Genomic DNA, 27,506 nt, shown 5'->3' on the forward strand with positions numbered 1-27,506 from the left:
GTACAGCATACAAGTACGAGGTAATGTTAATTATTATGTGTATGGTTATGGTGTTAGTTTATTCGGAACATACAAACAATAATCATCATAACCTTGATAATGGATCAAGCTTTTAGGATTGTGCACTTTCTGTAAAGCATCAGTGTGATTGTCCTTGTCAAAGAGGTATCAATAAATATTGACCCTCGCCTAACTGCCTTTCAAATATTGCTGCTTCACTACATCACTTTTTTTTTTTTTTTCATGTAAAACATCCATCATCCATTCGTTTTCTACCGCTTGTCCCGTTTGGGGTCTATATATTTTTGGCCAAAAGGGACTAAAACAACGATTACATTTACCAAGTTTTGGCAGAACATCTTTTTGGTGCACTTCATCTTCAACTCCTGCCCCATCAATAACACATCTCCCTATGGGTGAATCTTTGACATGAGCGATGTGGAACCAACACCTAATCCTAACAACACGCACACATGTGATGAAGTATTTTCATGTCATGGCCGTGTTGTAGTGGCCGGGTGACGTCCGTAACAAGGACGCTTGCAGGAGTACTGTAACGTACAGTAGAACACATTCAAGTGTCAAGGTATGGAAGCCCGCTTCCACCACAAACAACATACACTAATGGTAAACCATAATTATGAGATATAAAGATATGATTATAGGATGAAAAATCGTAATTATGAGATAAAAAGTCAAAATTATGAGGTAAAAAGTTGTAATTATGAGATAGAAACTCAAAATTATAAGATAAAACATTGAAATTATAAAGTCATAATTCTAAGTCATCATTATGAAATGAAAATACATAATTATGAGAAATTCATAATTATGTGATAAAAAGTTGTAATCATGAGATTAAAATGTCATAAATATGAAATGAAAATGCGTAAATATGAGATAATAGATTCCTAATTATGTGATAAAAAGTCGTAAATACCAGATAGAAAGTCCAAATGTGAGATAAAACTGCATAACTGCACTGCACTCTCATTATTGTGACTTTTTATTGCATCAACATCACTTTTGACCTCATAATTATGACTTTCAATTTCCCTCGTGGATCATTAAAGTTTGTCCAAGTCTTATCATGTCCACTATCTCATGTTGACTTTTTATCTCATAATTTGGACTTTTATCTCATAATATCAACTTTTTTTCTCATAATCATGTCTTTTATTCTCATATTTATGACTTTTTATCTCATAACCCCGCCTTCCTCCCGTGTGCAGCTGAGATAGGCTCCAGCACACCACCGTGACCCTGTAAGGGACAAAGCGGTAAGAAAAGGATGGATGGATGGAATTTCAACTTTATTATCTCATTATTTCAACTTTGTATCATCATTATGATTTTTTTTTATCTCATGACTTTTTAACTCATAACTTTAACTTTCTATTTCATAAGTATGACTTGTTAACTCTTCATTTCGACATCGTATCTCATAATTATGATTTTTTTTGTATCTCATAGTCATTACTTTTTATCTCATAACTTAACTTTCGATGTCAATTATCACTCGTTAACTCTTCATCTCATTATTATAATTTTTTTACCCCTTAGTTATGACTTTCTTGTCTCATTCACTTCATCATTTCCATTTATCTCAGAATTATGACTTTTTATCTCACAATTTCAACTTTTTTATCTCATTATGATTACTTTTGACCTCATAATTATGACTTTCAATTTCCCTTGTGGATCATTAAAGTTTGTCCAAGTCTTATCATTTCTACTATCTCATAATTTCAACTTTGTCTCTCATAATCATGTCTTTTCTCATATTTATGACTTTTTATCTCATTAATTCAATTTTCTTTTTCATAATTTCGACTTTGTATCTCATAATGTTTTGGTTTTTTTTAATCTCATAACCATTACTTTTTATCTCATAACTTTTACTTTTGATCTCAATTATGACTTGTTAACTCTTCATTTTGACTTGTCATCTCATAGTTAGGGCAGCACGGTGGAACAGGGGTTAGTGCATCTGCCTCACAATACGAAGTTCCGGGGTTCGATCCTGCCCTCAGGATCTTTCTGTGTGGAGTGTGCATGTTCTCCCTGTGACTGCGTGGGTTCCCTCCGGGTACTCCGGCTTCTTCGCACCTCCAAAAGACATGCACCTGGGGATAGGTTAATTGGCAACACTAAATTGGCCCTAGTGTGTGAATGTGAGTATGAATGTTGTCTGTGTTGGCCCTGTGATGGGGTGGCGACTTGTCCAGGGTGTACCCCGCCTTCCATCCGAATGCAGCTGAGATAGGCTCCAGCACCCCCCGCCGTCCCAAAAGGGACAAGCGGTAGAAAATGGATGGATGGATCTCATAGTTATAATTTTTTTACCCCTTTGTCTCATTCACTTCATGATTTCCATTTTTCTCCTAATTCAGATGTTTTAATCTCACAATTTCAACGTTCTTATCTCATTATGATTTTTAATCCCATAATTTGGATTATTTTTATCTCATAATTTTGACTTTCTCATAATTACGACTTTATATTTTATCGTTTTTATCTCATCATTTCGATTTTGTATCTCATCATTACAACTTTATCTCATAATTTCAACTTTATTATCTCATAAATTCGATTTTCCTTTTCATAATTTCAATTTTGTATCTCAAAATTATGATTTTTTTTTTATCTCATAACCTTTACTTTTTATCTCATAACTTTAACTTTCGATCTCAATTATGACTTGTTAACTCTTCATTTTGACTTTTCATCTCATAGTTATCAATTTTTACCCCTTAGTTCAGGGGTGGGCAATTAATTTTTACCGGGGGCCGCATGAGCTACCCGAGCACTGCTGGAGGGCCACATCGACAATATTTCAATTAAATTTTGCTCAATATTATTTTTGATATATACCGTAAGATAAATAATAATAATAATAATAATAATAGTAATACTTCAACATAGTGTGTGTAACAGCATTCCATGACTAATATATATAAATTAACATTAATAATAAATGACAGTAAAATAAGCACACGTATGACTGAGGAGTCATAATGTAACTTTGTGTGGTGTTTGAGTTGTCCGACTTTTTGTGTGGCCATAAACGCACCAGTGGTTTAGTGCTATGCGTGTTGGTGACAGATGACAAGTTGGTTTTGGCCTGGTTTGTACGGCAGAAAATGACTAGTTTTTCGAGATAGAATTGTTTTACTCATGTTTTTGGTGTGGTTATGGCCGAATATAAACAGTTTTGTTCAATAAAGTGATCGATATAATTCCTGTCCTCGAAGCATCTCGATAGACGTTACAATAATTGAACGGTGTTCAATTGAACGGTGTTGACGAACACCATTAGGGCCGCTTGTTGTCACTGTCACTCAAAGTTGCATTGCAAAATTACATAGAATAAATATGTTTATTTTGTTTAGAATTCAGATGGGATTTGATTTGGTGCGCGGCATATACTTGCTGCGCGCAGCGGACGCTTGAGCAGTGCGCAATTGCGCAGGCACGCACCTTAGGTGAGGGGACGTTGCTTTGCAGTTCATGTGTTGTTGAAAACACGGCATTCCTCATCAACTTTTCTCTTTTTGGTGTCTCGGGTGTAAACCATGCATCACTTGTCGCTGCATGTGCACCTTCACTCGCAGGTTACACACGGACACACGCCCATAAATAATACTTTTCAAAATAAAAGCAGCACAGTTGTATTGCGCGCAGGACATAGATGTTTTTTCAACTTTATTTTGTAATTGCAGTTGTTCACATTCACTCACAATCACGCATACGTCCACACGGAAGTAATACAAATAACGATTTTCAAAACAAAAGCAGCACCGTTGTATTGCACACTCGACATAGATACTTTTTAAAATTTATTTTGTAATTTATAATTGGCCTCACGCGGGCCGGACAGGGACGCACAAAGGGCCGGATGCGGCCCGCGGGCCGCAGAATGCCCAGGTCTGCCTTAGTTATAACTTTCTTGTCTCATTCACTTCATCATTTCCATTTATCTCCTGATTCTGTTTTTTTTAATCTCACAATTTAAACTTTATTATCTCATTATGATTTTTAATCCCATAATTTGGATTTTTTTTATCTCATAATTTTTAATTTCTCATAATTACGACTTTATATTTGATCGTTTTTATCTCATAATTTCGATTTTGTATCTCATCGTTACAACTTGATCTCATAATTATTACGACTTTCTATCTCGTAATTGTGATTTTTTTTCATCTTGTAATTTTGAATAATTTCAATTGGGATTTTTATCTCATAATTACGATTTTTTTTCCCCTACATTTTTATTCTATTTTTCAACTTTCTTATCTTATGATTTCGACATTTTATTCCGACTTCCTGTCTTACAACCATGACTTACCATTGGGTTGTTTTTGCATATAAAAGGTGTTATGTCATGTTCAGAGGGCTCTCGTTATTTAGGAACACTTTTTTTTCATACTCTATGAAAATATTAGATTTATTAATAATGGAACCAATCAGACGCAATAAAGTGTTTTGCTGCACACGAGGTGCATCTAACGACTCGCCCTGCAAACGCCAGCCACCATAATAAGCATCATACAAGTATTTCTACAACAGGCTGATACAGTCACAGTTGATGTCAATATAATTGATCCTTCCAGGGCAAAAGTGCTGTTGAGCAAATGTATTTAAGGTTTGGGAATGTTGTTATTGGACGCTAGCGGCGTCTCGCGGGTTATTTTGGTGTCAATCAGCAGCAGGGAGAGCAAAGGAAAACGTATTTCATGTTTTCCTTTGCGAGCGCACGATAACAGACAAACATGGCGGACTGCCTCCGTACGCAGCCAGCGACCACAAGGACCTTACGACAACAAGGTTTGCAGCCAGGGGGAGGAGAGTGTTGATGACGGCTCACATTCTAGCAACTCTCCATGTCTCTTCTATGACATCATTCCGCATTTGAACACTTTCAATCTAAACATTTTCCATAATGACAGATCACGGGCCGTAAAGTGCGGCGAGGCACTGACTTATTCTTGTTTGCGGCCTCCCAAATGATACATCCTGCTGCTACTAAACAAACAAACATACCGTTGTTTCCGCTACTTTTCCCTACGCTTTGCATCCCGCCGCCTATAAAACAGCGCAGCTAATTTATGGGTTTGTTTTCGACAAATACTTTCCATAAAACACATAGACACTGACTGCTATGGCGCCATCTTTTGGACGGATTGAAAATGTACTTCCCGTTTTGTGCCTTGAACCGGAAGTATATTCCGCTCCGTCTACAGTGTTTCTGCTGGAAAGGATTCTTCATTCATCACTCCTGGCAACGTTTGCGAGTCGTAATTATGAGATAAAGTATGTTTGTTGTTTGCTCGTTCATGCTTTCCTGCATCCTGTGCACTTCCATGCTGCACTAGTTTTTGGTTTTGTGTGAACTTTGGACATTAAATACTCTTTACCTGAACTCTGTGTCCTGTGGCCACATCTTGGGGGCACAACTACAGTTATGCATACCTATAACAATCCTTTTGGGGTTTTTTTCACAAAAATGTGCCAACAAAATTACTATAAATTGGCCAGAATCCATCCATCCGTCCATTTTCTACCACTTGTCCCTTTCAGGGTCGCGGGGGGTGCTGGAGCCTATCTCAGCTGCATTGACCAGAATATTATTTTTAATTATTAATTATTCCCTAATATGATGTCAAATACTGTTATGTGGAATTTTACCATAAGATTATCATCTGTGAGTAATAATTACTGTGTCAATGTCAGATTCTACAGCAAAAATCATCGATTTATTATTTCGCTGCAAAAGTTTCCCTGAGGCAACAGCCCGCAGTTTTCATCCGATCGGAACAGTTCTAGTATCAAAATGTTCAGCTGACCGGGAATCGTGAGCTCCCCCGCAAAATATCCCAGGTTACCCAGAATTCCAGGTTTTCCAGGACATTTTTCCCATTGAAAATGAATGGGCCATTTTTCGAACTTGCACAACTCCCACATTTCTCACCCGACTCGAAACATTCCACCACCCACACACTCTTGGGCAGTCAAACTACCATTTTCCAAACTCAAAAGAATTCCAGGAATTCAAAAGCCCTATTTTCACCTCTTTCTAGAAAGTTTTCACGGTCCACGTTTTGAAACCGTTTTTGATCCCTTCACCTTCAAAACATTCCTCTTAGTTGGGACAACAAAAGTTCCTATTTTTCAACTGATTCCAGGAATTCCAACACAACCCATTTATATCATTTAGAACAATTGGGATAGTATTAGTTTCATCATAAATTCCTGTTTTTTCAAAAATTTCTGAATTTTCAGGAAATTCCCAATCAAATGAATGTGCGTATTGGTGGTTTTAACAATGCCCAAAATTCTCGGTCTTCCCGAAATTTCCTGGAATTTTCTCCCCATTGACAATGAATGGGCAATATACAAACCTCTCCATATCTACAATTTCCCAAATTAAAAAAAATCCAGGAATTCCCAGAATTCAAAAGCCCTATTTTCACCTCATTCTAGAAAGTTTTCACGGTCCACTTATCTCAACCGTTTTTGATCCTTCCACCTTCAAAACATTCCTTTTATTTGGGACAACAAAAGTTCCTATTTTTCTGTACACATTTACGGTTTTCTCGAATTTCCAGAAATTTCAAAATATCCCTTTCTATTCAAACTGTTAGTACATCAACATTTTTCAACCGATTCCAGGAATTCCAACACCAACCCATTTATATAATTTAGGACAATTGGGCTAGCATGAGTATTTTTTTTTAATTCACGTTTTTTCGAAATTCCCAAATTTCCAGGAAATTCCCATTCAAATGAATGGACGTATTTGTGGTTCAACAATGCCCTAAATTCTCAAAATGTTGCGCCATTTTTAAATCCGGATCACCCTACTCTTCTGATGTATCGAACAAAATTCCCGAAATTTCCTGGAATTTTCTCCCCAATAACAATGAATGGGCAATATACAAACCTCTCACTTCACTCTCCATATCCCACATTTCTCACCAGACTCGAACCATTCCACCATCCACACACTCCACTCACATTGGACAATGAAACTATGATTTTCCAAATTTAAAAAAATTCCAGGAATTCCCACCTTCAAAACATTCTTCTGAGTTGGAACAACAAAAGTTCCTATTTTTTTCGTACAAATTTAGGGTTTTCTCGAAATTCCAGAAATGTCAAAATATCCATTTCTATTCAAACTGTTACTACGTCAACATTTTTCAACCGATTCCAGGAATTCCAACACCAACCCATTTAGATAATTTAGTACAATCGGGCTAGCATGAGTATTTGGGGCGGCATGGCGTAGTGGGTAGAGCGGCCGTGCCAGAAACCTGAGGGTTGCAGGTTCGCTCCCCGCCTCTTGACATTCAAATCGCTGCCGTTGTGTCTTTGGGCAGGACACTTCACCCTTGCCCCTGGTGCCGCTCACACTGGTGAATGAATGATGAATGAATGATAGGTGGTGGTCGGAGGGGCCGTAGGGGCAAACTGGCAGCCTTGCTTCCGTCAGTCTACCCCAGAGCAGCTGTGGCTACAAATGTAGCTTACCACCACCAGGTGTGAATGAATGATGGGTTCTCACTTCTCTGTGAGCGCTTTGAGTATCTAATAATAGAAAAGCGCTATATAAAATGTAATCCATTATTATTATTATTATTATTATTTTCAAAAATTCCCGGTTTTTCCGAAATTCAAAAATTTCCAGGAAATTCCCATTCACATGAATGGACGTATTCGTGGTTCAACAATGCCCTAAATTCTCCAAATGTTGCGCCATTTTTAAATCCGAATCCGATCTTTCAACCAGCCACCCACCCTACTCTTCTGATGTATTGAAATTTCCCAAATTTCCCGGTTTTCCGGAAAATTCCTGGAAATGTCTCCCCATTGACAATGAATGGGCATTATACAATCTACTGCATCTCCCACATTTCTCACCCGACTCGAACCGTTCCACCATCCGCACACTCTACTCACCTTGGAACAAGCAAACTACCATTTTCCAAATTCAAAAAAATTCCAGGAATTCAAAAGACTTATTTTCACCTCTTTCTAGAGACTTTTCACGGTCCACATTTTTCAACCGGTTTTGATCCCTCCACATTCAAACCATTCCTCTTAGTTGGGACACCAAAAGTTCCTATTTTTTTCGTACAAATTTACGGTTTTCTCGAAATTCCAGAAATGTCACAATATCCATTTCTATTCAAACTACTTCAACATTTTTCAAACAATTCCAAGAATTCCAAAACCAACCTATTCATATCATTTGGGAAAATTGTGCTAGTATCTATATTTTCAAAAATTCCAGATTTTCCCGGAATTCCCAAATGTCCAGGGAATTCCCAATCAAATGATTAAGAACATTTCTCAAATTTTTTCTGCATTTTTTAAACCCAAATCTGACATTTCAACCATCCACACGCACTACTCTTCCCATATATCAAACGCAAAACATGTATTCCCTTTACCAAATTTCCCAGTTTTCCCAGAATTTTCTGTAATTTTCTCCCCATTGACAATGAATGGGCATTATATGATCTACCGCATATGCCATATTTTTCACCCGACTCGAACCGTTCCACCTACCGTCACGTCATGTCATTGCTGGTTTTGAGCAGACGAGCATGTTCGGCAGCGCACACACACAGAGTACTTACAAGCAGACACAGTGTTTAGACAGAAAAGGGAGAACGGACGCATTTTGGCTTAAAAACTAAAGATAAAGGTGAAGTTATAACACTGAAACGCCCACCGGAAGAGGTGTTTTAAGACATGGCTGGCTAGCTAGTGGCTAAAGTCGAGCCGCAGTCGGCAGTGTTTTAGCTACCTCTAAATCACTAATCCTCACCTCCATGGTGACAAATAAAGTAAGTTTCTTACAAGTATCATTATCACTGCAGGACAAGGAATAGCTAAACATGCTTCACTACACACCATAGCTCACCGGCATCACAATGTAAACAAACACCATTGGTGGATCTACACCTGACATCCACTGTAATGATACCAAGTAGAGGAGTGTATCTAGTCGATAGTACTATGATTAAGTCGATATTTTTTGGCATCACAACATCTTCTTTCATTTTTAAAAAATGTATATTATGTTTATAAACTCAGGAAATAAGTCCCTGGACACATGAGAACTTTGAATATGAGCAAAGTATCGGATCGATACCTAAATTTGTGGTATCATCCAAAACTAATGTAAAGCATCCAAAAAACGAAAGAATAAGTGATTATTACATTTTAACAGAAGTGTAGATAGAACATGTTAAAAGAGAAAATAAGCAGATATTAACAGTTAATGAACAAGTAGATTAATAATTCATTTTCTACCACTTGTCCTTAATAATGTTGACAAAATAATAGAATGATAAATGACACAATATGTTACTGCATACGTCAGCAGACTAATTAGGAGCCTTTGTTTGTTTACTTACTACTAAAAGACAAGTTGTCTTGTATGTTCACTATTTTATTTAAGGACAATTGCAATAAGAAACATATGTTTAATGTACCCTAAGATTTTTTGTTAAAATAAAGACAAAATGTAATTTTTTGTGGTCCCCTTTATTTAGAAAAGTAAGTATCGAAAAAGTACCAAAAGCTATCAAAATAATATTAGTATCGGGACAACACTAATCCACACACTCCACTCACTCTGGACATTCAAGCCAGCATGTGAAAATTCCCTGATTACCCAGAATTACCAGGAATTTCCCCTCATTGACAATGAATGGGCATTGTACAATCTATGGCAAATCCCACATTTCTCGAGCGATTCGAACCCTTCCAATATCCACACACTCCACTCACCCTGGACATTCACACGGTTGGGCGGCTTGCTCACATTGGGCATTCACACGCATTTCCTACCAGAATTGCACGTTCTTTTTTGTTTAGTCTTTATTTGAAGGGACAATGCATTAAGCTCAAAGACAGATATGTTCTGCACCAGATTATAGCGAAATAGCTCATTTCCGTCTGCAGTCCCTGGCTGCCTAAATAAAAGGGACACAAAAATCATCCAATAAAACTATAACAATAAAATCAAATTAAGAAAAGTCATTAAAAAGCCCTTTCATTGACACATACTTAATATACAATACAACCACACCTCTCCTTTACATCATAACACAGACAATACATGCTTTTGTTCACATCTGTCATCATTTGTAAAACACAACCATGATTTCAACACACACAGCTCACAGTTTACAACAAAATGCTCTCATGGATGAAAAAAATACACATTAAGTTGACGTGTCAATCACAGTGCACACCTCAGTGACCGTGTCAGAAGCTTTTATTGCTCCAAAGCCACTTTTTTAACTTCAATTGTGAATGAGGGGGTAATCTGTTAGACTTTTCAAGTGTGTTGTGAGGTCGTTCCATTCCTTTATCGCTTTATATGAAAAGGCTGATAGTGCAAAAGAAGTTTTACATCTGGGTACGCTACACCGCCCCCCTGGTGGAGGCTTGTGTGTTTCTAGTTGTCACAGCGGATGTAAACTGGACAAAGTGCTTAAGTGGCGCTGGTGCAGTGCTATTTAGGATTCGATGGGCCATTCGTATTGATGCTAATTTTTTAATGTTAGCAAAATTTAACAGTCTATATCAGGGGTCCCCAAACTTTTTGACTCGGGGGCCGCATTGGGTTAAAAAAAAATTGGCCCGGGGCCGATCTGTATATCACTGAGATCTAAGTAAGATTAAATATGTCAAATAAGGGTGATATTTGCTTATTTTCTGTCTGATAAGATCATTCTTCTCACTAAGCAGATTTTATGTTAGAGTGTTTTACTTGTTTTAAGGGTTATGGTCCTAAATGATCTCAGTAAGATATTACAGCTTGTTGCTGAGATTTTATGACCTATATTGAGTAAAACATGCTTGAAACTAGAACTGTTGCAAAGCTGTGTCATCAACACTCACAAGTATAAAACTACTTTTTTTAAATAATAATTTCTTATTTCAAGCATGAAAAACAAATAATGACTTTGACACAATTGTGTCTCATAATTAAAACACATGACAGCCAAATGGACTTTGCTGTTTTATTTTCAATGAAACAATAGAAAATACGTACTCATATAGTAGTAAAGTTGTTATTAGTGAGAATATACTTATTTTTGGGTTCATTGAGGTTAGCTAATTTTACTTGTTTTGGAAAGTCTTGACAAGCCAAATTTCCTTGTTCTATTCAAATAAAATACCCCTAATTTATCTTTTTTTTTCTTGTTTTTGAACACTGACTTTTTACAGTGTATATATATATATATATATATATATATATATATATATATATATATATATATATATATATATATATATATATATATATATATATATATATATCCGTTCAAAAGTTTGGGGTCACCCAAACAATTTTGTGGAATAGCCTTCATTTCTAAGAACAAGAATAGACTGTCGAGTTTCCGATGAAAGTTCTCTTTTTCTGGCCATTTTGAGCGTTTAATTGACCCCACAAATGTGATGCTCCAGAAACTCAATCTGCTCAAAGGAAGGTCAGTTTTGTAGCTTCTGTAACGAGCTAAACTGTTTTCAGATGTGTGAACATGATTGCACAAGGGTTTTCTAATCATCAATTAGCCTTCTGAGCCAATGAGCAAACACATTGTACCATCAGAACACTGGAGTGATGGTTGCTGGAAATGGGCCTCTATACACCTATGTAGATATTGCACCAAAAACCAGACATTTGCAGCTAGAATAGTCATTTACCACATTAGCAATGTATAGAGTGTATTTCTTTAAAGTTAAGACTAGTTTAAAGTTATCTTCATTGAAAAGTACAGTGCTTTTCCTTCAAAAATAAGGACATTTCAATGTGACCCCAAACTTTTGAACGGTAGTATATACATATATATATATATATATATATATATATATATATATATATATATATATATATATATATATATATATATATATATATATATATATATATATATATATATATAATTTTTTTTATTTTTTAAGAGTGCGATGATGTCCTGTTATCGATGGGAAAATGCATTTTTATGATTTGCCTGAGCGGCTAGGAGACACCGAGAGTAACAAGCTGTTGAAAATGGATTAGAAAGGACAGATTTAAAAAAATAAAGAATAAAAAAAAAAAAAAAAAAAACTTTTTTTTTTACTTGGGACTTCCCGCGGGCCAGATTTTGGACGCTGGCGGGCCGGATCCGAACCCCTGGTCTATATTTTTGGAGAACTAAACAGTGATGGCGGTGTTGTGGTTTCCGGTCAAGGATTTTGAGCGATTGTTTGTGCAAAGTTTCCAATGGCCTCTGTGTCATTTTGCTTGCTAGTTGTTAATATGAATATTACAAGTATAATTAGTGCATCTCCCCTGGGTTCATTTCTTACTCATTTTTGGCGTCTCTACCCGCCTGTGAAAGTGACCACCATGACTGCTCCGTGGCGTCTCGTGATTTGTGCAAGCCATCTCCAAGCATAACCTAAATATGAATGCTTTCATATATTTCTGCCATAACGCCTTCCCTACCTAAGACAGAGTATATTTGGACAGGTGTTGTATTATATACATTCCCTTCAAGATGCCATTTCATAAAAGGCAAACAACAAAAAAAAGGAAGGATATCCTGACTGTTGATACTGTACTCTATTCTGGATGTGTAATCCCCGACAATAAAAAACTGTTTAGCACCAATTTTCCTTCACATTTTTATTTTTTCTTGCACTTTCAGACACACATCTGGAGGACAGATGTGGAGTCCCAAAGCTTGGGTCTCTGCCTCTGCCTCGCTCGTCCCTGTGTCATTTTTTTTCTCTCTCTCCCTCTCTCTTTGGGAAACATGAGAGCCGGGCTAATTCCCCCTCACTCCCTCCCACAAGGCCGGACCACCCACATTCGGAAACGCCTAGCTGTTCCCGAGGAAGAGCCCGGAGCCCAATGAGAAGGGGAGATGTAAGGATGGTTTTAGCAGAGTATCAATTACATCATTGTAGAAGTCATAACCTGCTATTGTGTCAGGAGGAGCGTCTGGCAGAGTGCACCAGTAGTCCTCTGTGGAGATTATGTAGCGTACACCGCAGCCATCTTTAGACGCTCGCCATCCTCCAGTGAGTTGCCATCATCAGTAAACAACATCAATCACGACTTACCTTCTGACTTGACACTGCTGGAGTCCATCACCCTAACCTTGGTGACCTGAAAGAAAAATAACATTTACTTACAATGGAGTTCGGTTTTCACACGGCCCCCGCATTTCCAAAAAACTTGCGGCAGAATGTTTTTAGAGACCATCTTGACTATCATATGGCTACAAACATGACCTGCCCATTTTGCCTGCGTGTGATTCTGCAGAATTGAGTGCCCAAATGGATTGGTGTATATAGAAGTATATACAGTCGTCGTCAAAAGTTGACATACACTTGTAAAGAACATAATGTCATGGCTGTCTTGAGTTTCCAATAATTTCTACAACTCTTATTTTCTTGTGATAGAGTGATTGGAGCACATACTTGTTGGTCACAAAAAACATTCATGAAGTTTGGTTATTTTATGAATGTATTATCTGCTGGGTCCAAAGTATATATACAGCAATGTTAATATTTGGTTGACATCACATGGACAAACATAAGACCTTCTGGAAGAAAACTCTGTGGTCAGATGAAACAAAAATTGAGGTGTTTGGCCACAATACCCAGCAATATGTTTGGAGGAGAAACGGTGAGGCCTTTAATCCCAGGAACACCATTCCTACCGTCAAGCATGGTGGTGGTTGTATTATGCTCTGGGCCTGTTTTGCTGCCAATTGGAACTGGTGCTTTACAGAGAGTAAATGGGACAATGAAAAAGGAGGATCAATCAATCAATGTGTACTTATATAGCCCTAAATCACGAGTGTCTCAAAGGGCTGCACAAGCCACAACGACATCCTCGGCTCAGATCCCACATCAGGGCAAGAAAAAACTCAACCCAATGGGATAACAATGAGAAACCTTGGAGCGGACCGCAGATGTGGGGACCCCCCCTGTGCGACCGTCAAGTGGATCTAGCATAATATTGTGAGAGTCTAGTCCATAGTGGATCCAACATAATAGTGAGAGTCCAGTCCATAGTGGGGCCAGCAGGAGACCATCCCGAGCGGAGATAGGTCAGCAGCGCAGAGACGTCCCCAACCGATGCACAGACGAGTGGTCCACCCTGGGTCCCGACCCTGGACAGCCAGCGCTTCATCCGTGGCCACCGAACCTGTGCCCCTCCCCCCCCACCCTCCTCCACGAAGGAGAGGGGGGCCGAGCAGAAAAGAAACGGCAGATCAACTGGTCTAAAAGGGGGGTCTATTTAAAGGCTACAGTGTACAAATGAGTTTTAAGATGGGACTTAAATGCTTCTCCTTCAACATTTTGGTTGCCGACCCCTGGTATAAAAGCAGGTGTACCTAATAATATGACCTGCTGTCTTTCAAAAGGTCAGTGTCGCCACCTTGTGGACGTATTTAATTTATTTGGGTTTGTAATTTCTTACAACGGCTTTTAGTATCCAATCAATATTTATCAAACAATGACTCTTGTATTAAAAAAAGACTTCAAAGAATAAAAGTGGAAAAATGAATGATGAAAATTTTGACTTACATTTTTCTCTTGGACATGCGCTCCAAAACTCCCGGAGGACATCGTCTAAAAGGACATTTCTTGTCCTTGTGTCAGTGTAAAGGTGATGTCGGCCATAGAGCGAGGAGCGGCCGCCATGTTGCCTCCTGACCAACAAATAAGGTTACAGTGGACCCTCAGCTATTCACATAACAATGAGGAAAAACTGATACTCATAACAAATATATTTGTCTTTAAATGTATATATATATATATATATATGTTCAAATAATCATTGAAAAACTATTCATGCACATGTGTCATGGCCAAGTTTGCAAGTTAGACTGGATCAGATCAATAATTATTATTGGTGAGCATTTATACATTTAACATTTTCTAATGTGTGTTTTAGACATTTTTATCATCCATCCTTCTAAACCAGGGGTCCCCAAACTTTTTGACTGCGGCCCCCGAGTATATATATATATATATATATATATATATATATATATATATATATATATATATATATATATATATATATATATATATATATATATACATACATAACTGTCACATTATCAATGGGAAAATTAATTTTAAGACAATATGATTTGCCTGAGTGGCTAGGAGACACAGAGTAACAAGCGGTAGAAAATGGATTAGAAATGAAAGATTTTTAAAAAATAAAATAAAAATAAAAATTGGAAAAAAAATTGTTTTTAACTTGGGACTTTCCATGGGCCGGATTTTGCATGCTGGGGGGCCGGATCCGGCCCGCGGACCATAGTTTGGGGACCCCTGCTCTAAACATTCTAAAAAAGAAAACTACAAAAATGGCCACCGCGTCCTTTGTTTTTTTTCCATGGCGTGGCCTTTGCTATTCACAGGGGTCTTGGACCTAACCCCCTGCCGATACCACGCGTATACTGCAATGATACAGTGATGATCCTGTTGCCTTGATATTATACTGTTTTCTAAATCCTGCATGATGTTTTTAAAAGTGTGTCATATCAAAGAGAAACCAGTTAAATGGACTTTATTGACAACATAATCATCCATAAAAAAAAACACTGACATAATGCACTGTGTGTCTGCACTATGCTAATGTTAGCATGCTGGCATAATACCACACTGTTAGCTGTTAGCTTATGAGTACATTAATAACAAGCTTTGTAATGTACAAGGTTAACTAATTAGCTTCACAATACATTGTTAGCTAATTAGCGTGAAACACTGTCAGCTGGTTAGCTTCCTAATATGATAACTGGCTAGCGCAAAAGTATATTGCTAGCTGATTAGCTTAGTAATATATTGATGCTATTAGCTGGTCAACTTTGTAATACTAGACAATACGGTTAGCTGATTAGCTTGGTGATACATTGATGCTACTGGGTGGTTAACTTTTTTAATACTGTACATTAATGTTAACTAATTAGCTTTTATCATGTTAATGGTAGCTAATTAGCTAGGTAGTACATAGCTGTTTTAGCTCTTAAATACATTGTTAGCTAATTAGCTTAATAATACAATAATGCTATTAGCTGGTTAACTTTGTAATACTGGACAATACTGTTAGCCAATTAGCTCGGTGATACATTGTTAGCTAATTAGCTTAGTAATACTTTAATGTTAGCTAAGTAGATTAGTAACACAATGTTAGTTAATCAGCTCAGTAATATTTTAATGTTACCTAATTAGCATCATAACATATCAATGTTAGCCAATTAGCTCAGTGATACATTAATGTTAGCCAATTAGCTCAGTGATACATTGTTAGCTAATTAGCTTGGTAATACATTGTTTGCTAATTAGCTCCGTGATACATTACTGTCAGCTGGTTAGCTTTGTAATATACAAACCCCGTTTCCATATGAGTTGGGAAATTGTGTTAGATATAAATATAAACGGAATACAATGATTTTTCAACCCATATTCAATTGAATGCACTACAAAGACAAGATATTTGATGTTCAAACTCAAACTTTTATTTTTCTTTGCCAAATAATAATTAACTTACAATTTTATGGCTGCAACACGTGCCAAAGTAGTTGGGAAAGGGCATGTTCACCACTGTATTAAATGGCCTTTCCTTTTAACAACACTCAGTAAACGTTTGGGAAGTGAGGAGACACATTTTTGAAGCTTCTCAGGTGGAATTCTTTCCCATTCTTGCTTGATGTACAGCTTAAGTTGTTCAACAGTCCGGGGGTCTCCATTGTGGTATTTTAGGCTTCATAATGCGCCACACATTTTCAATGCGAGACAGGTCTGGATTACAGGCAGGCCAGTCTAGTACCCGCACTCTTTTACTATGAAGCCACGTTGATGTAACACGTGGCTTGGCATTGTCTTGCTGAAATAAGCAGGGGCGTCCATGGTAACGTTGCTTGGATGGCAACAGATGTTGCTCCAAAACCTGTATGTACCTTTCAGCATTAATGGTGCCTTCACAGATGTATAAGTTACCCATGTCTTGGGCACTAATACACCCCCATACCATCACAGATGCTGGCTTTTCAACTTTGCGCCTATAACAATCCGGATGGTTCTTTTCCTCTATGCTCCGGAGGACACGACGTCCACAGTTTCCAAAAACAATTTTAAATGTGGACTCGTCAGACCACAGAACACTTTTCCACTTTGCATCAGTCCATCTTAGATGAGCTCAGGCCCAGCGAAGCCGGCGGCGTTTCTGGGTGTTGTTGATAAACAGTTTTCGCCTTGCATAGGAGAGTTTTAACTTGCACTTACAGATGTAGCGACCAACTGTAGTTACTGACAGTGGGTTTCTGAAGTGTTCCTGAGCCCATGTGGTGATATCCTTTACACACTGATGTTGCTTGTTGATGCAGTACAGCCTGAGGGATCAAAAGTCACGGGTTTAGCTGCTTACGTGCAGTGATTTCTCCAGATTCTCTGAACCCTTTGATGATATTACAGACCGTAGATGGTGAAATTCCTAAGTTCCTTGCAATAGCTGTTTGAGAAAGGTTTTTCTTAAACTGTTCAACAATTTGTCCACGCATTTGTTGACAAAGTGGTGACCATCGCCCCATCCTTGTTTGTGAATGACTGAGCATTTCATGGAATCTACTTTTATACCCAATCATGGCACCCACCTGTTCCCAATTTGCCTGTTCACCTGTGGGATGTTCCAAATAAGTGTTTGATGAGAATTTCTCAACTTTATCAGTATTTATTGCCACCTTTCCCAACTTCTTTGTCACGTGTTGCTGGCATCAAATTCTAAAGTTAAAGATTATTTGCAAAAAAACAATGTTTATCAGTTTGAACATCAAATATGTTGTCTTTGTAGCATATTCAACTGAATATGGGTTGAAAATGATTTGCAAATCATTGTATTCCGTTTATATTTACATCTAACACAATTTCCCAACTCATATGGAAAGGGGGTTTGTATTAATGTTAGCTGGTTAGCTTTGCAATTCATACATGTTAGCTGGTTAACTTTGTAATACATAAATGTTAGCGTTGCGATAAATTGGCGTAGTCTGACCACAGTGAAGTGACTACAAGGTGCAACATAAGGCATGACACATGATGGCGTTATCCGCACCACTTATCTATTTGGTTTTGTGGGTTTTCCTGCGGCCCACCTCCGTAGCCACAGAGCCCACGGTGGCCCCCACCACGCCCCCGAGGGGCCCGCCAACAAAGAGGCCCACCAGAGCTCCCAGCAGGGCCTCCCTTCTCACCAGCGTGGGCAGCCACAACACCCAGGACACCAAGGTCTCCCAGAAGCCTAGGGGAGAAGATGCATGAGGGGAGGAATTGGAGACGGTGGACGAAGGGAAAACCTGATCCAGGTCCACATTTAGGTCTCGTAAACTTCTTTCTGCCTCTTCTCTGGCTTCCTCCATTTCCTCATCAGTCATGTCCAAGTCCACCACCTGTGCTTCCTTCCTCCACTCTCTCACAATTTCGAGCTGCTTCTTCCTCAGTTGGTCCTCTACCTGCTGGTAGAGAGGACAGCTGAAGTGCTCGTCTCCGCTCTCCTTCACCGCCTTTTCAACCTTCTCCAGCATCTCCTCAAGGGATCCCGGTTCTCCGCTCCGGGTCTCCAGGGTGTGATAGCGACCGCCGCATCTCTCCAGCAGCGCCTGGAGGTCCTTGCGCCACGTGAGCAGGTAGTCCTCCAGCCTCTCGTGCTCCTCCAGCTCCTCCATGTTGGTGAAGACGAGGATGGTGTTCCTGCTGACCGCAGAGGGGCCCAAGACCTTCTCCAGGACATCCAGAGCTTTGGTCTCTTCGTCAGCTGGCTGGTTGACAGAGACACACAGCAGAAAGGCATGCGGCCCCGGGCTGGAGAAGGTGATCAAGGTGGAGATGTGACTTCTTCTCTCTTCTGGGTCGTAATCTGAACTGAACCAGTCTGGACTGGAGACCACCAGCACCTACACAAACATCAAGTGGGGCACAAGACCATCATCAAGTATTACAGTAATACGATGTTAGCTAACTAGCTCAGTAATACAGTAATGTTAGCTGATTAGCTAACATTAATGTTTAACTAATTAAATAATTAAATTTTACCTGCTCAGTGGCCTTGTGGTTAGAGTGTTCGCCCTGAGATCGGTAGGTTGTGCGTTCAAACCCCGGCCGAGTCATAGCAAAGACTATAAAAATGGGACCCATTACCTCCCTGCTTGGCACTCAGCATCAAGGGTTAAAACACCAAAATGATTCCCGGGCGTGGCCAACGCTCCTGCTCACTGCTCCCCTTACCTCCCAGGGGGTGGAACAAGGGGATGGGTCAAATGCAGAGGGTAATTTCACCACACCTAGTGTGTGTGTGTGACAATCAGTGGTACTTTAACTTTTAGCTCAGTACATTAATGATAGCTGGTTAGCTCCAAAATACATTGTTGGCTAATTAGCTTAGTAATACTTCAATGCTATGAGCTGGTTAACTTTGTAAAGGCTAACTAGCTTTTTAACATATATTGATGTTAGCTAATTAGCTACGTAGTATACTGTTTGCTCATTAGCCAAGTAATACATTGTTAGCTAATTAGCTCAGTAATACAAACATTTTTGCTAATTGACAAAGAAATGCATTGAGGTTAGCTAGTTAGCTTCCTAATAAATTAATGTTAGCTCATTAGCTCAGTACATTAATAATAGCTGGTTAGCTCTAAAATACACCGTCACCATTAATTTATTACTAAGCTACTTCGATATAAGCTGGTTAACTTTGTAATGGCTCATTAGCTTTGTAACATATTGATGTTAGCTAATTAGCTTTGTAACATATTGATGTTAGCTAATTAGCTTTGTAACTTATTGATGTTAGCTAATTAACTTTGTAACATATTGATGTTAGCTAATTAGCTCGGTAATACATTGTGATCTAATTAGCTTTGTAGCACATTATTGTTAGCTATTTAGCCCAGTAATACAAACACCGTTTCCATATGAGTTGGGAAATTGTATTAGATGTTAATATAAACGGAATACAATGATTTGCAAATCATTTTCAACCTATATTCAGTTAAATATAGTACAAAGACAACATATTTGATGTTCAAACTGATAAACTTTTTTTTTTGTTGCAAATATTAACTTTAGAATTTGATGCCAGCAACATGTGACAAAGAAGTTGGGAAAGGTGGCAATAAATACTGATAAAGTTGAGGAATGCTCATCAAACACTTATTTGGAACATCCCACAGGTGAACAGGCAAATTGGGAACAGGTGGGTGCCATGATTGGGTATAAAAGTAGATTCCATGAAATGCTCAGTCATTCACAAACAAGGATGGGGCGAGGGTCACCACTTTGTCAACAAATGCGTGAGCAAATTGTTGAACAGTTTAAGAAAAACCTCTCAACCAGCTATTGCAAGGAATTTAGGGATTTCACCATCTACTGTCCGTAATATCATCAAAGGGTTCAGAGAATCTGGAGAAATCACTGCACGTAAGCAGCTAAGCCCGTGACCTTGGATCCCTCAGGCTGTACTGCATCAACAAGCGACATCAGTGTGTAAAGGATATCACCACATGGGCTCAGGAACACTTCAGAAACCCACTGTCAGTAACTACAGTTGGTCGCTACATCTGTAAGTGCAAGTTAAAACTCTCCTATGCAAGGCGAAAACCGTTTATCAACAACACCCAGAAACACCGTCGGCTTCGCTGGGCCTGAGCTCATCTAAGATGGACTGATGCAAAGTGGAAAAGTGTTCTGTGGTCTGACGAGTCCACATTTCAAATTGTTTTTTGAAACTGTGGACGTCGTGTCCTCCGGACCAAAGAGGAAAAGAACCATCCGGATTGTTATAGGCGCAAAGTTGAAAAGCCAGCATCTGTGATGGTATGGGGGTGTATTAGTGCCCAAGACATGGGTAACTTACACATCTGTGAAGGCGTCATTAATGCTGAAAGGTACATACAGGTTTTGGAGCAACATTTGTTGCCATCCAAGCAACGTTACCATGGACGCCCCTGCTTATTTCAGCAAGACAATGCCAAGCCACGTGTTACATCAACGTGGCTTCATAGTAAAAGAGTGCGGGTACTAGACTGGCCTGCCTGTAGTCCAGACCTGTCTCGCATTGAAAATGTGTGGCGCATTATGAAGCCTAAAATACCACAACGGAGACCTCCGGACTGTTGAACAACTTAAGCTGTACATCAAGCAAGAATGGGAAAGAATTCCACCTGAGAAGCTTAAAAAATGTGTCTCCTCAGTTCCCAAACGTTTACTGAGTGTTGTTAAAAGGAAAGGCCATGTAACACAGTGGTGAACATGCCCTTTCCCAACTACTTTGGCACGTGTTGCAGCCATTAAATTCTAAGTTAATTATTATTTGCAAAAAATAAATAAAGTTTATGAGTTTGAACATCAAATATCTTGTCTTTGTAGTGCACTCAATTGAATATGGGTTGAAAAGGATTTGCAAATCATTGTATTCCATTTATATTTACATCTAACACAATTTCCCAACTCATATGGAAACGGGGTTTGTACATTAAAGTTAAATAGTTAGCTTAGATAATTAGCTTCGTAACGTAATATCCATCCATCCATCTTCTACCGCTTATTCCCTTCGGGGTCGCGGGGGGCGCTGGAGCCTATCTCAGCTACAATCGGGCGGAAGGCGGGGTACACCCTGGACAAGTCGCCACCTCATCGCAGGGCCAACACAGATAGACAGACAACATTCACACTCACATCCACACACTAGGGCCAATTTAGTGTTGCCAATCAACCTATCCCCAGGTGCATGTCTTTGGAGGTGGGAGGAAGCCGGAGTACCCAGAGGGAACCCACGCAGTCACGGGGAGGACATGCAAACTCCACACAGAAAGATCCCGAGCCCGGGATTGAACTCACGACTACTCAGGACCTTCGTATTGTGAGGCAGACGCACTAACCCCTCTACCACCGTGCTGCCCGTAACGTAATAATGTTAGCTAATTAGTTCAGAACATTAAGAATAGCTGGTTAGCTCCAAAATAAATTTTTAGCTAATTATCCATCCATCCATCCATCTTCTTCTACTTATCCGAGGTCGGGTCGCGGGGGCAGCAGCCTAAACAGGCAAGCCCAGACTTCCCTCTACCCAGCCACTTCGTCCAGCTCCTCCCGGGAGACTTTGTCTTCCCAACGTGTCCTGGGTCTTCCCATTGGCCTCCTACCGGTCGGACGTGCCCTATACACCTCCCTAGGGAGGCGTTGCGGTGGCATCCTGACCAGATGCCCGAACCACCTAATCTGGCTCCTGTCGATGTGGAGGAGCAGCGGCTTTACTTTGAGCTCCTCCCGGATGACAGAGCTTCTCACCCTATCTCTAAGGGAGAGCCCCGCCACCCGGCGGAGGAAACTCATTTCGGCCGCTTGTACCCGTGATCTTGTCCTTTCGGTCATAACCCAAAGCTCATGACCATAGGTGAGGATGGGAACGTAGATCGACCGGTAAATTGAGAGCTTTGCCTTCCGGCTCAGCTCCTTCACCACAACGGATCGATACAGTGTCCGCATCACTGAAGACGCCGCTCCGATCCGCCTGTCAATCTCACGATCCACTCTTCCCTCACTGGTGAACAAGACTCCGAGGTACTTGAACTCCTCCACTTGGGGCAAGATCTCCTTCCCCAACCCGGAGATGGCACTCCACCCTTTTCCGGGCGAGAACCATGGACTCGGACTTGGAGGTGCTGATTCCCATCCCAGTCGCTGCGGCCTAGGGTGTCCAGTGCCAAGTGTACATATGGACACCCTTATGTTTGAACATGGTGTTTAAGGTCGATCTGTGACGAGCACAAAAGTCCAATAACAAAACACCACTCGGGTTCAGATCCGGGCGGCCATTCTTCCCAATCACGCCTCTCCAGATTTCACTGTCGTTGCCAATATGAGCGTTGAAGTCCCCCAGTAGAACAAGGGAATCACCCGGGGGAGCACTCCCCAGTACTCCCTCGAGTGAATCCAAAAAGGGTGGGTACTCTGAGCAGCTGTTTGGTGCGTAAGCACAAACAACAGTCCCCACCCGAAGGCGAAGGGAAGCTACCCTCTCATCCACTGGGTTGAACTCCAACATTTGAGCCGGGGGGCCAACAAGAATTTCCACCCCAGCCTGTCGCCTCTCACTGCGTGCAACGCCAGAGTGAAAGAGAGTCCAGCCCCTCTCGAGAGAACTGGTTCCAGAGCCCTTGCTGTGCGTCGAAGTGAGTCTGACTATAACGCACTAGCTCAGGCTCCTTCACCCCCCCCCCCCCCCCCCCCCCCCCCCGGGAGGTGACGTTCCACGTCCCAAGAGCTATCTTATGTAGCCAAGGATCGAACCGCCAAGTGCCCTGCCTTCGGCTTCCGCCCAGCTCACATCGCATCTGACCTCTATGGACCCTGCTATGGGTGGTGAGCCCATTGGAGGGGGGACCCACGTTGCCTCTTCCAGGCCCCATTGGGGCAGGCCCGGCCACCAGGTGCTCGCCATCGTGCCCCACCTGAGCTCCAGAGGGGGCGGGGGGCGGTGACCCGTGTCCGGGTCCTTTGTTTTACTTTTTCCTAGCGGTCTTCGAGCTGCTCTTTGTCTGATCCCTCACCTAGGACCTGTTTGTTTTGGGGGACCGTAACAGGGGGCATAGAAGCCCCCGGACAACATAGCTCCTAAGATCATTGGGACACGCAAACCCCTCTACCACGATAAGGTGGCAGCTCAGAGAGGAGTAATTATCATAATAATATAATAATGTCATTAATTGGTTAACTTTGTGATGGCTGATCGTTAGCGGGTAATGGCGGGTAATGTTAGCTAATTAGCTTCATAATACATTGTTAGCTAATTGGCATAAAACAATGTTAAAGGCCTACTGAAAGCCACTACTACCGACCACGCAGTCTGATAGTTTATATATCAATGATGAAATCTTAACATTATAACACATGCCAATACGGCCGGGTTAACTTATAAAGTGACATTTTAAATTTGCCGCTAAACTTCCGGTTCGAAACGCCTCTGAGGATGACGTATGCGCGTGACGTAGCCCGGCGAACACGGGTATGCCTTCCACATTGAAGCCGATACGAAAAAGCTCTGTTTTCATTTCATAATTCCACAGTATTCTGGACATCTGTGTTCGTGAATCTGTTTCAATCATGTTCATTGCATTATGGAGAAGGAAGCCAAGCAAGCAAAGAAGAAAGTTGTCGGTGCGAAATGGACGTATTTTTCGAACGTAGTCAGCCACAACAGTACACAGCCGGCGCTTCTTTGTTTACATTCCCGAAAGATGCAGTCAAGATAGAAGAACTCGGATAACAGAGACTCTAACCAGGAGGACTTTTGATTTGGATACACAGACGCCTGTAGAGAACTGGGACAACACAGACTCTTACCAGGATTACTTTGATTTGGATGACAAAGACGCAGACGTGCTACTGTGAGTATGCAGCTTTGGCTTTTTTTTGCGTATGTACGTAACTTTTTTAAAATATATAAGCTTTATGAACCTTGGGTTAGGTGAACGGTCGTTTGGGCTGAGTGATTGTGTGTGTTGTTCATGTGTTTGAATTGTATTGGCGTGTTCTATGGAGCTAGGAGCTAGCAGAGGAGCTAGGAGCTAGCATAACACGTACCGTACCGTACGTGCGCGTCACGTACGTAACTTTTTAAAAATATATAAGCTTTATGAACCTTGGATTAGGTGAACGGTCGTTTGGGCTGAGTGATTGTGTGTGTTGATCATGTGTTTGAATTGTATTGGCGTGTTCTATGGAGCTAGGAGCTAGCAGAGGAGCTAGGAGCTAGCATAACACGTACCGTACCGTACGTGCGCGTCACGTACGTAACTTTTTAAAAATATATAAGCTTTATGAACCTTGGGTTAGGTGAACGGTCTTTTGGGCTGAGTGATTGTGTGTGTTGATCAGGTGTTTGAATTGTATTGGCGTGTTCTATGGAGCTAGGAGCTAGCAGAGGAGCTAGGAGCTAGCATAAAAAACATGCAGGTGTTATTATGCAGGATTAATTTGTGGCATATTAAATATAAGCCTGGTTGTGTTGTGGCTAATAGAGTATATATATGTCTTGTGTTTATTTACTGTTGTAGTCATTCCCAGCTGAATATCAGGTACCGTGAGTATGCAGCCTTGGCTGCTAAACATTCGATAACTTGACCGTATGTGCGCGTCACGTACGTAACTTTTTAAAAATATATAAGCTTTATGAACCTTGGGTTAGGTAAACGGTCTTTTGGGCTGAGTGATTGTGTGTGTTGATCAGGTGTTTGAATTGTATTGGCGTGTTCTATGGAGCTAGGAGCTAGCAGAGGAGCTAGGAGCTAGCATAACAAACACGCAGGTGTTTTTATGCAGGATTAATTTGTGGCATATTAAATATAAGCCTGGTTGTGTTGTGGCTAATAGAGTATATATATGTCTTGTGTTTATTTACTGTTGTAGTCATTCCCAGCTGAATATCAGGTCACCCCCGGCTCTCACAGCATCTTCCCTATCTGAATAGCTTCAACTCCCCACTAGTCCTTCACTTGCACTTTACTCATCCACAAATCTTTCATCCTCGCTCAAATTAATGGGGAAATTGTCGCTTTCTCGGTCCGAATCTCTCTCACTTCATGCGGCCATCATTGTAAACAATAGGGAACTTTGCGTATATGTTCAATTGACTACATCACGCTACTTCCGGTAGGTGCAAGCCTTTTTTTTATCAGATACCAAAAGTTGCAATCTTTATCGTCGTTGTTCTATACTAAATCCTTTCAGCAAAAATATGGCAATATCGCGAAATGATCAAGTATGACACATAGAATAGATCTGCTATCCCCGTTTAAATAAAAAAAATTCATTTCAGTAGGCCTTTAATTAGCTTCGTAACATAATGTTAACTAATTAGCTCAGAATGGTAGCTTGTTAGCTCCAAAATATATTGTTAGCAAATTAGCTTAGTGTGACATTAGTGCTATCAGTGGGTTAACTTTGTAATGGCTAATTAGCTTTGTAAAACATGTTAGCTACTGAGCTCAGTAATATATTAATATTAGCTAATTACCTTAATAATATATCAATGTTAGTCAATTAGCTCAGTAATACATTATCTAATTGGCATTGGAATACATGAAGGTTAACTTCCTAATACATTGTTAGATAATTCGTTTCTTAACATTATGTTAACTAATTAGCTCCAAAATATACATTAAAAGTGATGTGCATTGTACCGCATCCACCTATTGGAAGAAATGTGTCGCTATCTAGCGGTCAAAATGAAAACTACACGCAGAAGTTGATCTTTCTGACAGAGAACATAGATTTCGGCTGCTAGTGTGGATTTATTTTTTAATTGAAAAAATTATAATATAAATATAATATACATATAAAAATAATATAAAATAATTAAAAAATATATATATATTTAAAGGTGGTGTGCATTGCACCGTATTGGAAGAACTTTGTCGCTATCTAGCGGTGGCAATGAAAACTACACCCAGAAGTTGAGGTTTCTTGACAGAGAACATGGATTTCAGCTGCTAATGTGTGGATTTAATTTTTAATTGGAGGTAAATTCTGCTCAAATAAAAATACTTATCGGGTTATTGGTTCCTTTGACTGTTGATATTCTGTAAATTCCGTAAAGATTAATAGGAAACGTAAAATACAACGCATACATTGAAATATTGACTATTGTATACTAGTGTATTAATATCATACACATATGTCTCATGTCTATAATGTGCAGCACCATATGCTGAACTGCATTGAACAATCTGCTCCTCATTTGGCAACATTTCGAACAACAATGAAAGATGACCTATGTGTTGTGGTTACGATAATAGCAAATAAATCCCCAAAACGATACACTATTGCTTACTTATGTCTAATAATAAACAAACACACAACACGTGTTTACCTGTCGTCCTGCAGCTTCTCCTCTGTGTTTACTACAGCCGGCACTTTCTCTGCCCTGCTCGCTGTCTTGCAGGCCCAGGATGCTGCAGACCGTTGACCGTTGTCCTGCCCCGGTCCGGCCCAGCACCACCAGCCTGAGCTCTGCGCCACAACGACCATGTTTCACACCACAAACCCCTTATTAAATACAGTCAAAGTATTGACACTTCACATGTCCTTAGTAGGTTATGGTTAACTTGAAGGGGCCTTATGAAAGTGTGAAATATAGAACCAGCGCCCCTCTCGCTTCCTTATCGTCATGCGTATTGACAGGAACTTTTCTTGTGCGGTTTTCAGTAGCATTTGGTGTACATGCGGCATAACATAAATGTTGACGCCTACCTGTTTGGGCACCAGAAGACGCCATGTCGCCCTGTTGACTGCCTTATTTAGCGATGAAGCAGAAGGCGTGGACACTTCCGCATTCCCGCAGAATGACACGCCAACCTCAGTTGCTCTCGGATCACGTGATCTCTAACAATAAGACGCGTTAAAAT

General features: G+C 40.1%; 1 protein-coding gene across 1 annotated transcript; it reads right to left on the minus strand.

The window, feature by feature from the left end:
• Nucleotides 1–15,607: 15,607 nt before the first annotated feature.
• Nucleotides 15,608–27,469, minus strand: si:dkeyp-69e1.8 (uncharacterized protein LOC100001340 homolog). Its single transcript, XM_062036940.1, has 3 exons — nucleotides 27,352–27,469; nucleotides 26,972–27,111; nucleotides 15,608–18,995 (listed from the first exon to the last, which is right to left on the minus strand). The coding sequence occupies exons 1-3, from the start codon at nucleotides 27,374–27,376 to the stop codon at nucleotides 18,165–18,167; spliced, it is 996 nt and encodes a 331-aa protein (XP_061892924.1). The 5' UTR covers nucleotides 27,377–27,469; the 3' UTR covers nucleotides 15,608–18,164.
• Between the last annotated feature and the right edge of the window lie 37 nt (nucleotides 27,470–27,506).

The sequence above is a fragment of the Entelurus aequoreus genome, linkage group LG25 (genome assembly GCF_033978785.1).
Source record: "Entelurus aequoreus isolate RoL-2023_Sb linkage group LG25, RoL_Eaeq_v1.1, whole genome shotgun sequence".
Lineage (NCBI taxonomy): Eukaryota > Metazoa > Chordata > Actinopteri > Syngnathiformes > Syngnathidae > Entelurus > Entelurus aequoreus.

Bases quoted from the DNA above. Each gene is read 5' to 3' on its own strand.
- si:dkeyp-69e1.8 (XM_062036940.1), bottom strand. From the start codon at position 27,376: ATGGCGTCTTCTGGTGCCCAAACAG. The intron at 27,112-27,351 runs GTAGGCGTCAAC...GTTGTGGCGCAG, and splicing joins GTCTTCTGGTGCCCAAACAG to AGCTCAGGCTGGTGGTGCTG. The intron at 18,996-26,971 runs GTAAACACGTGT...ATGTTTGTGTAG, and splicing joins GAGAAGCTGCAGGACGACAG to GTGCTGGTGGTCTCCAGTCC.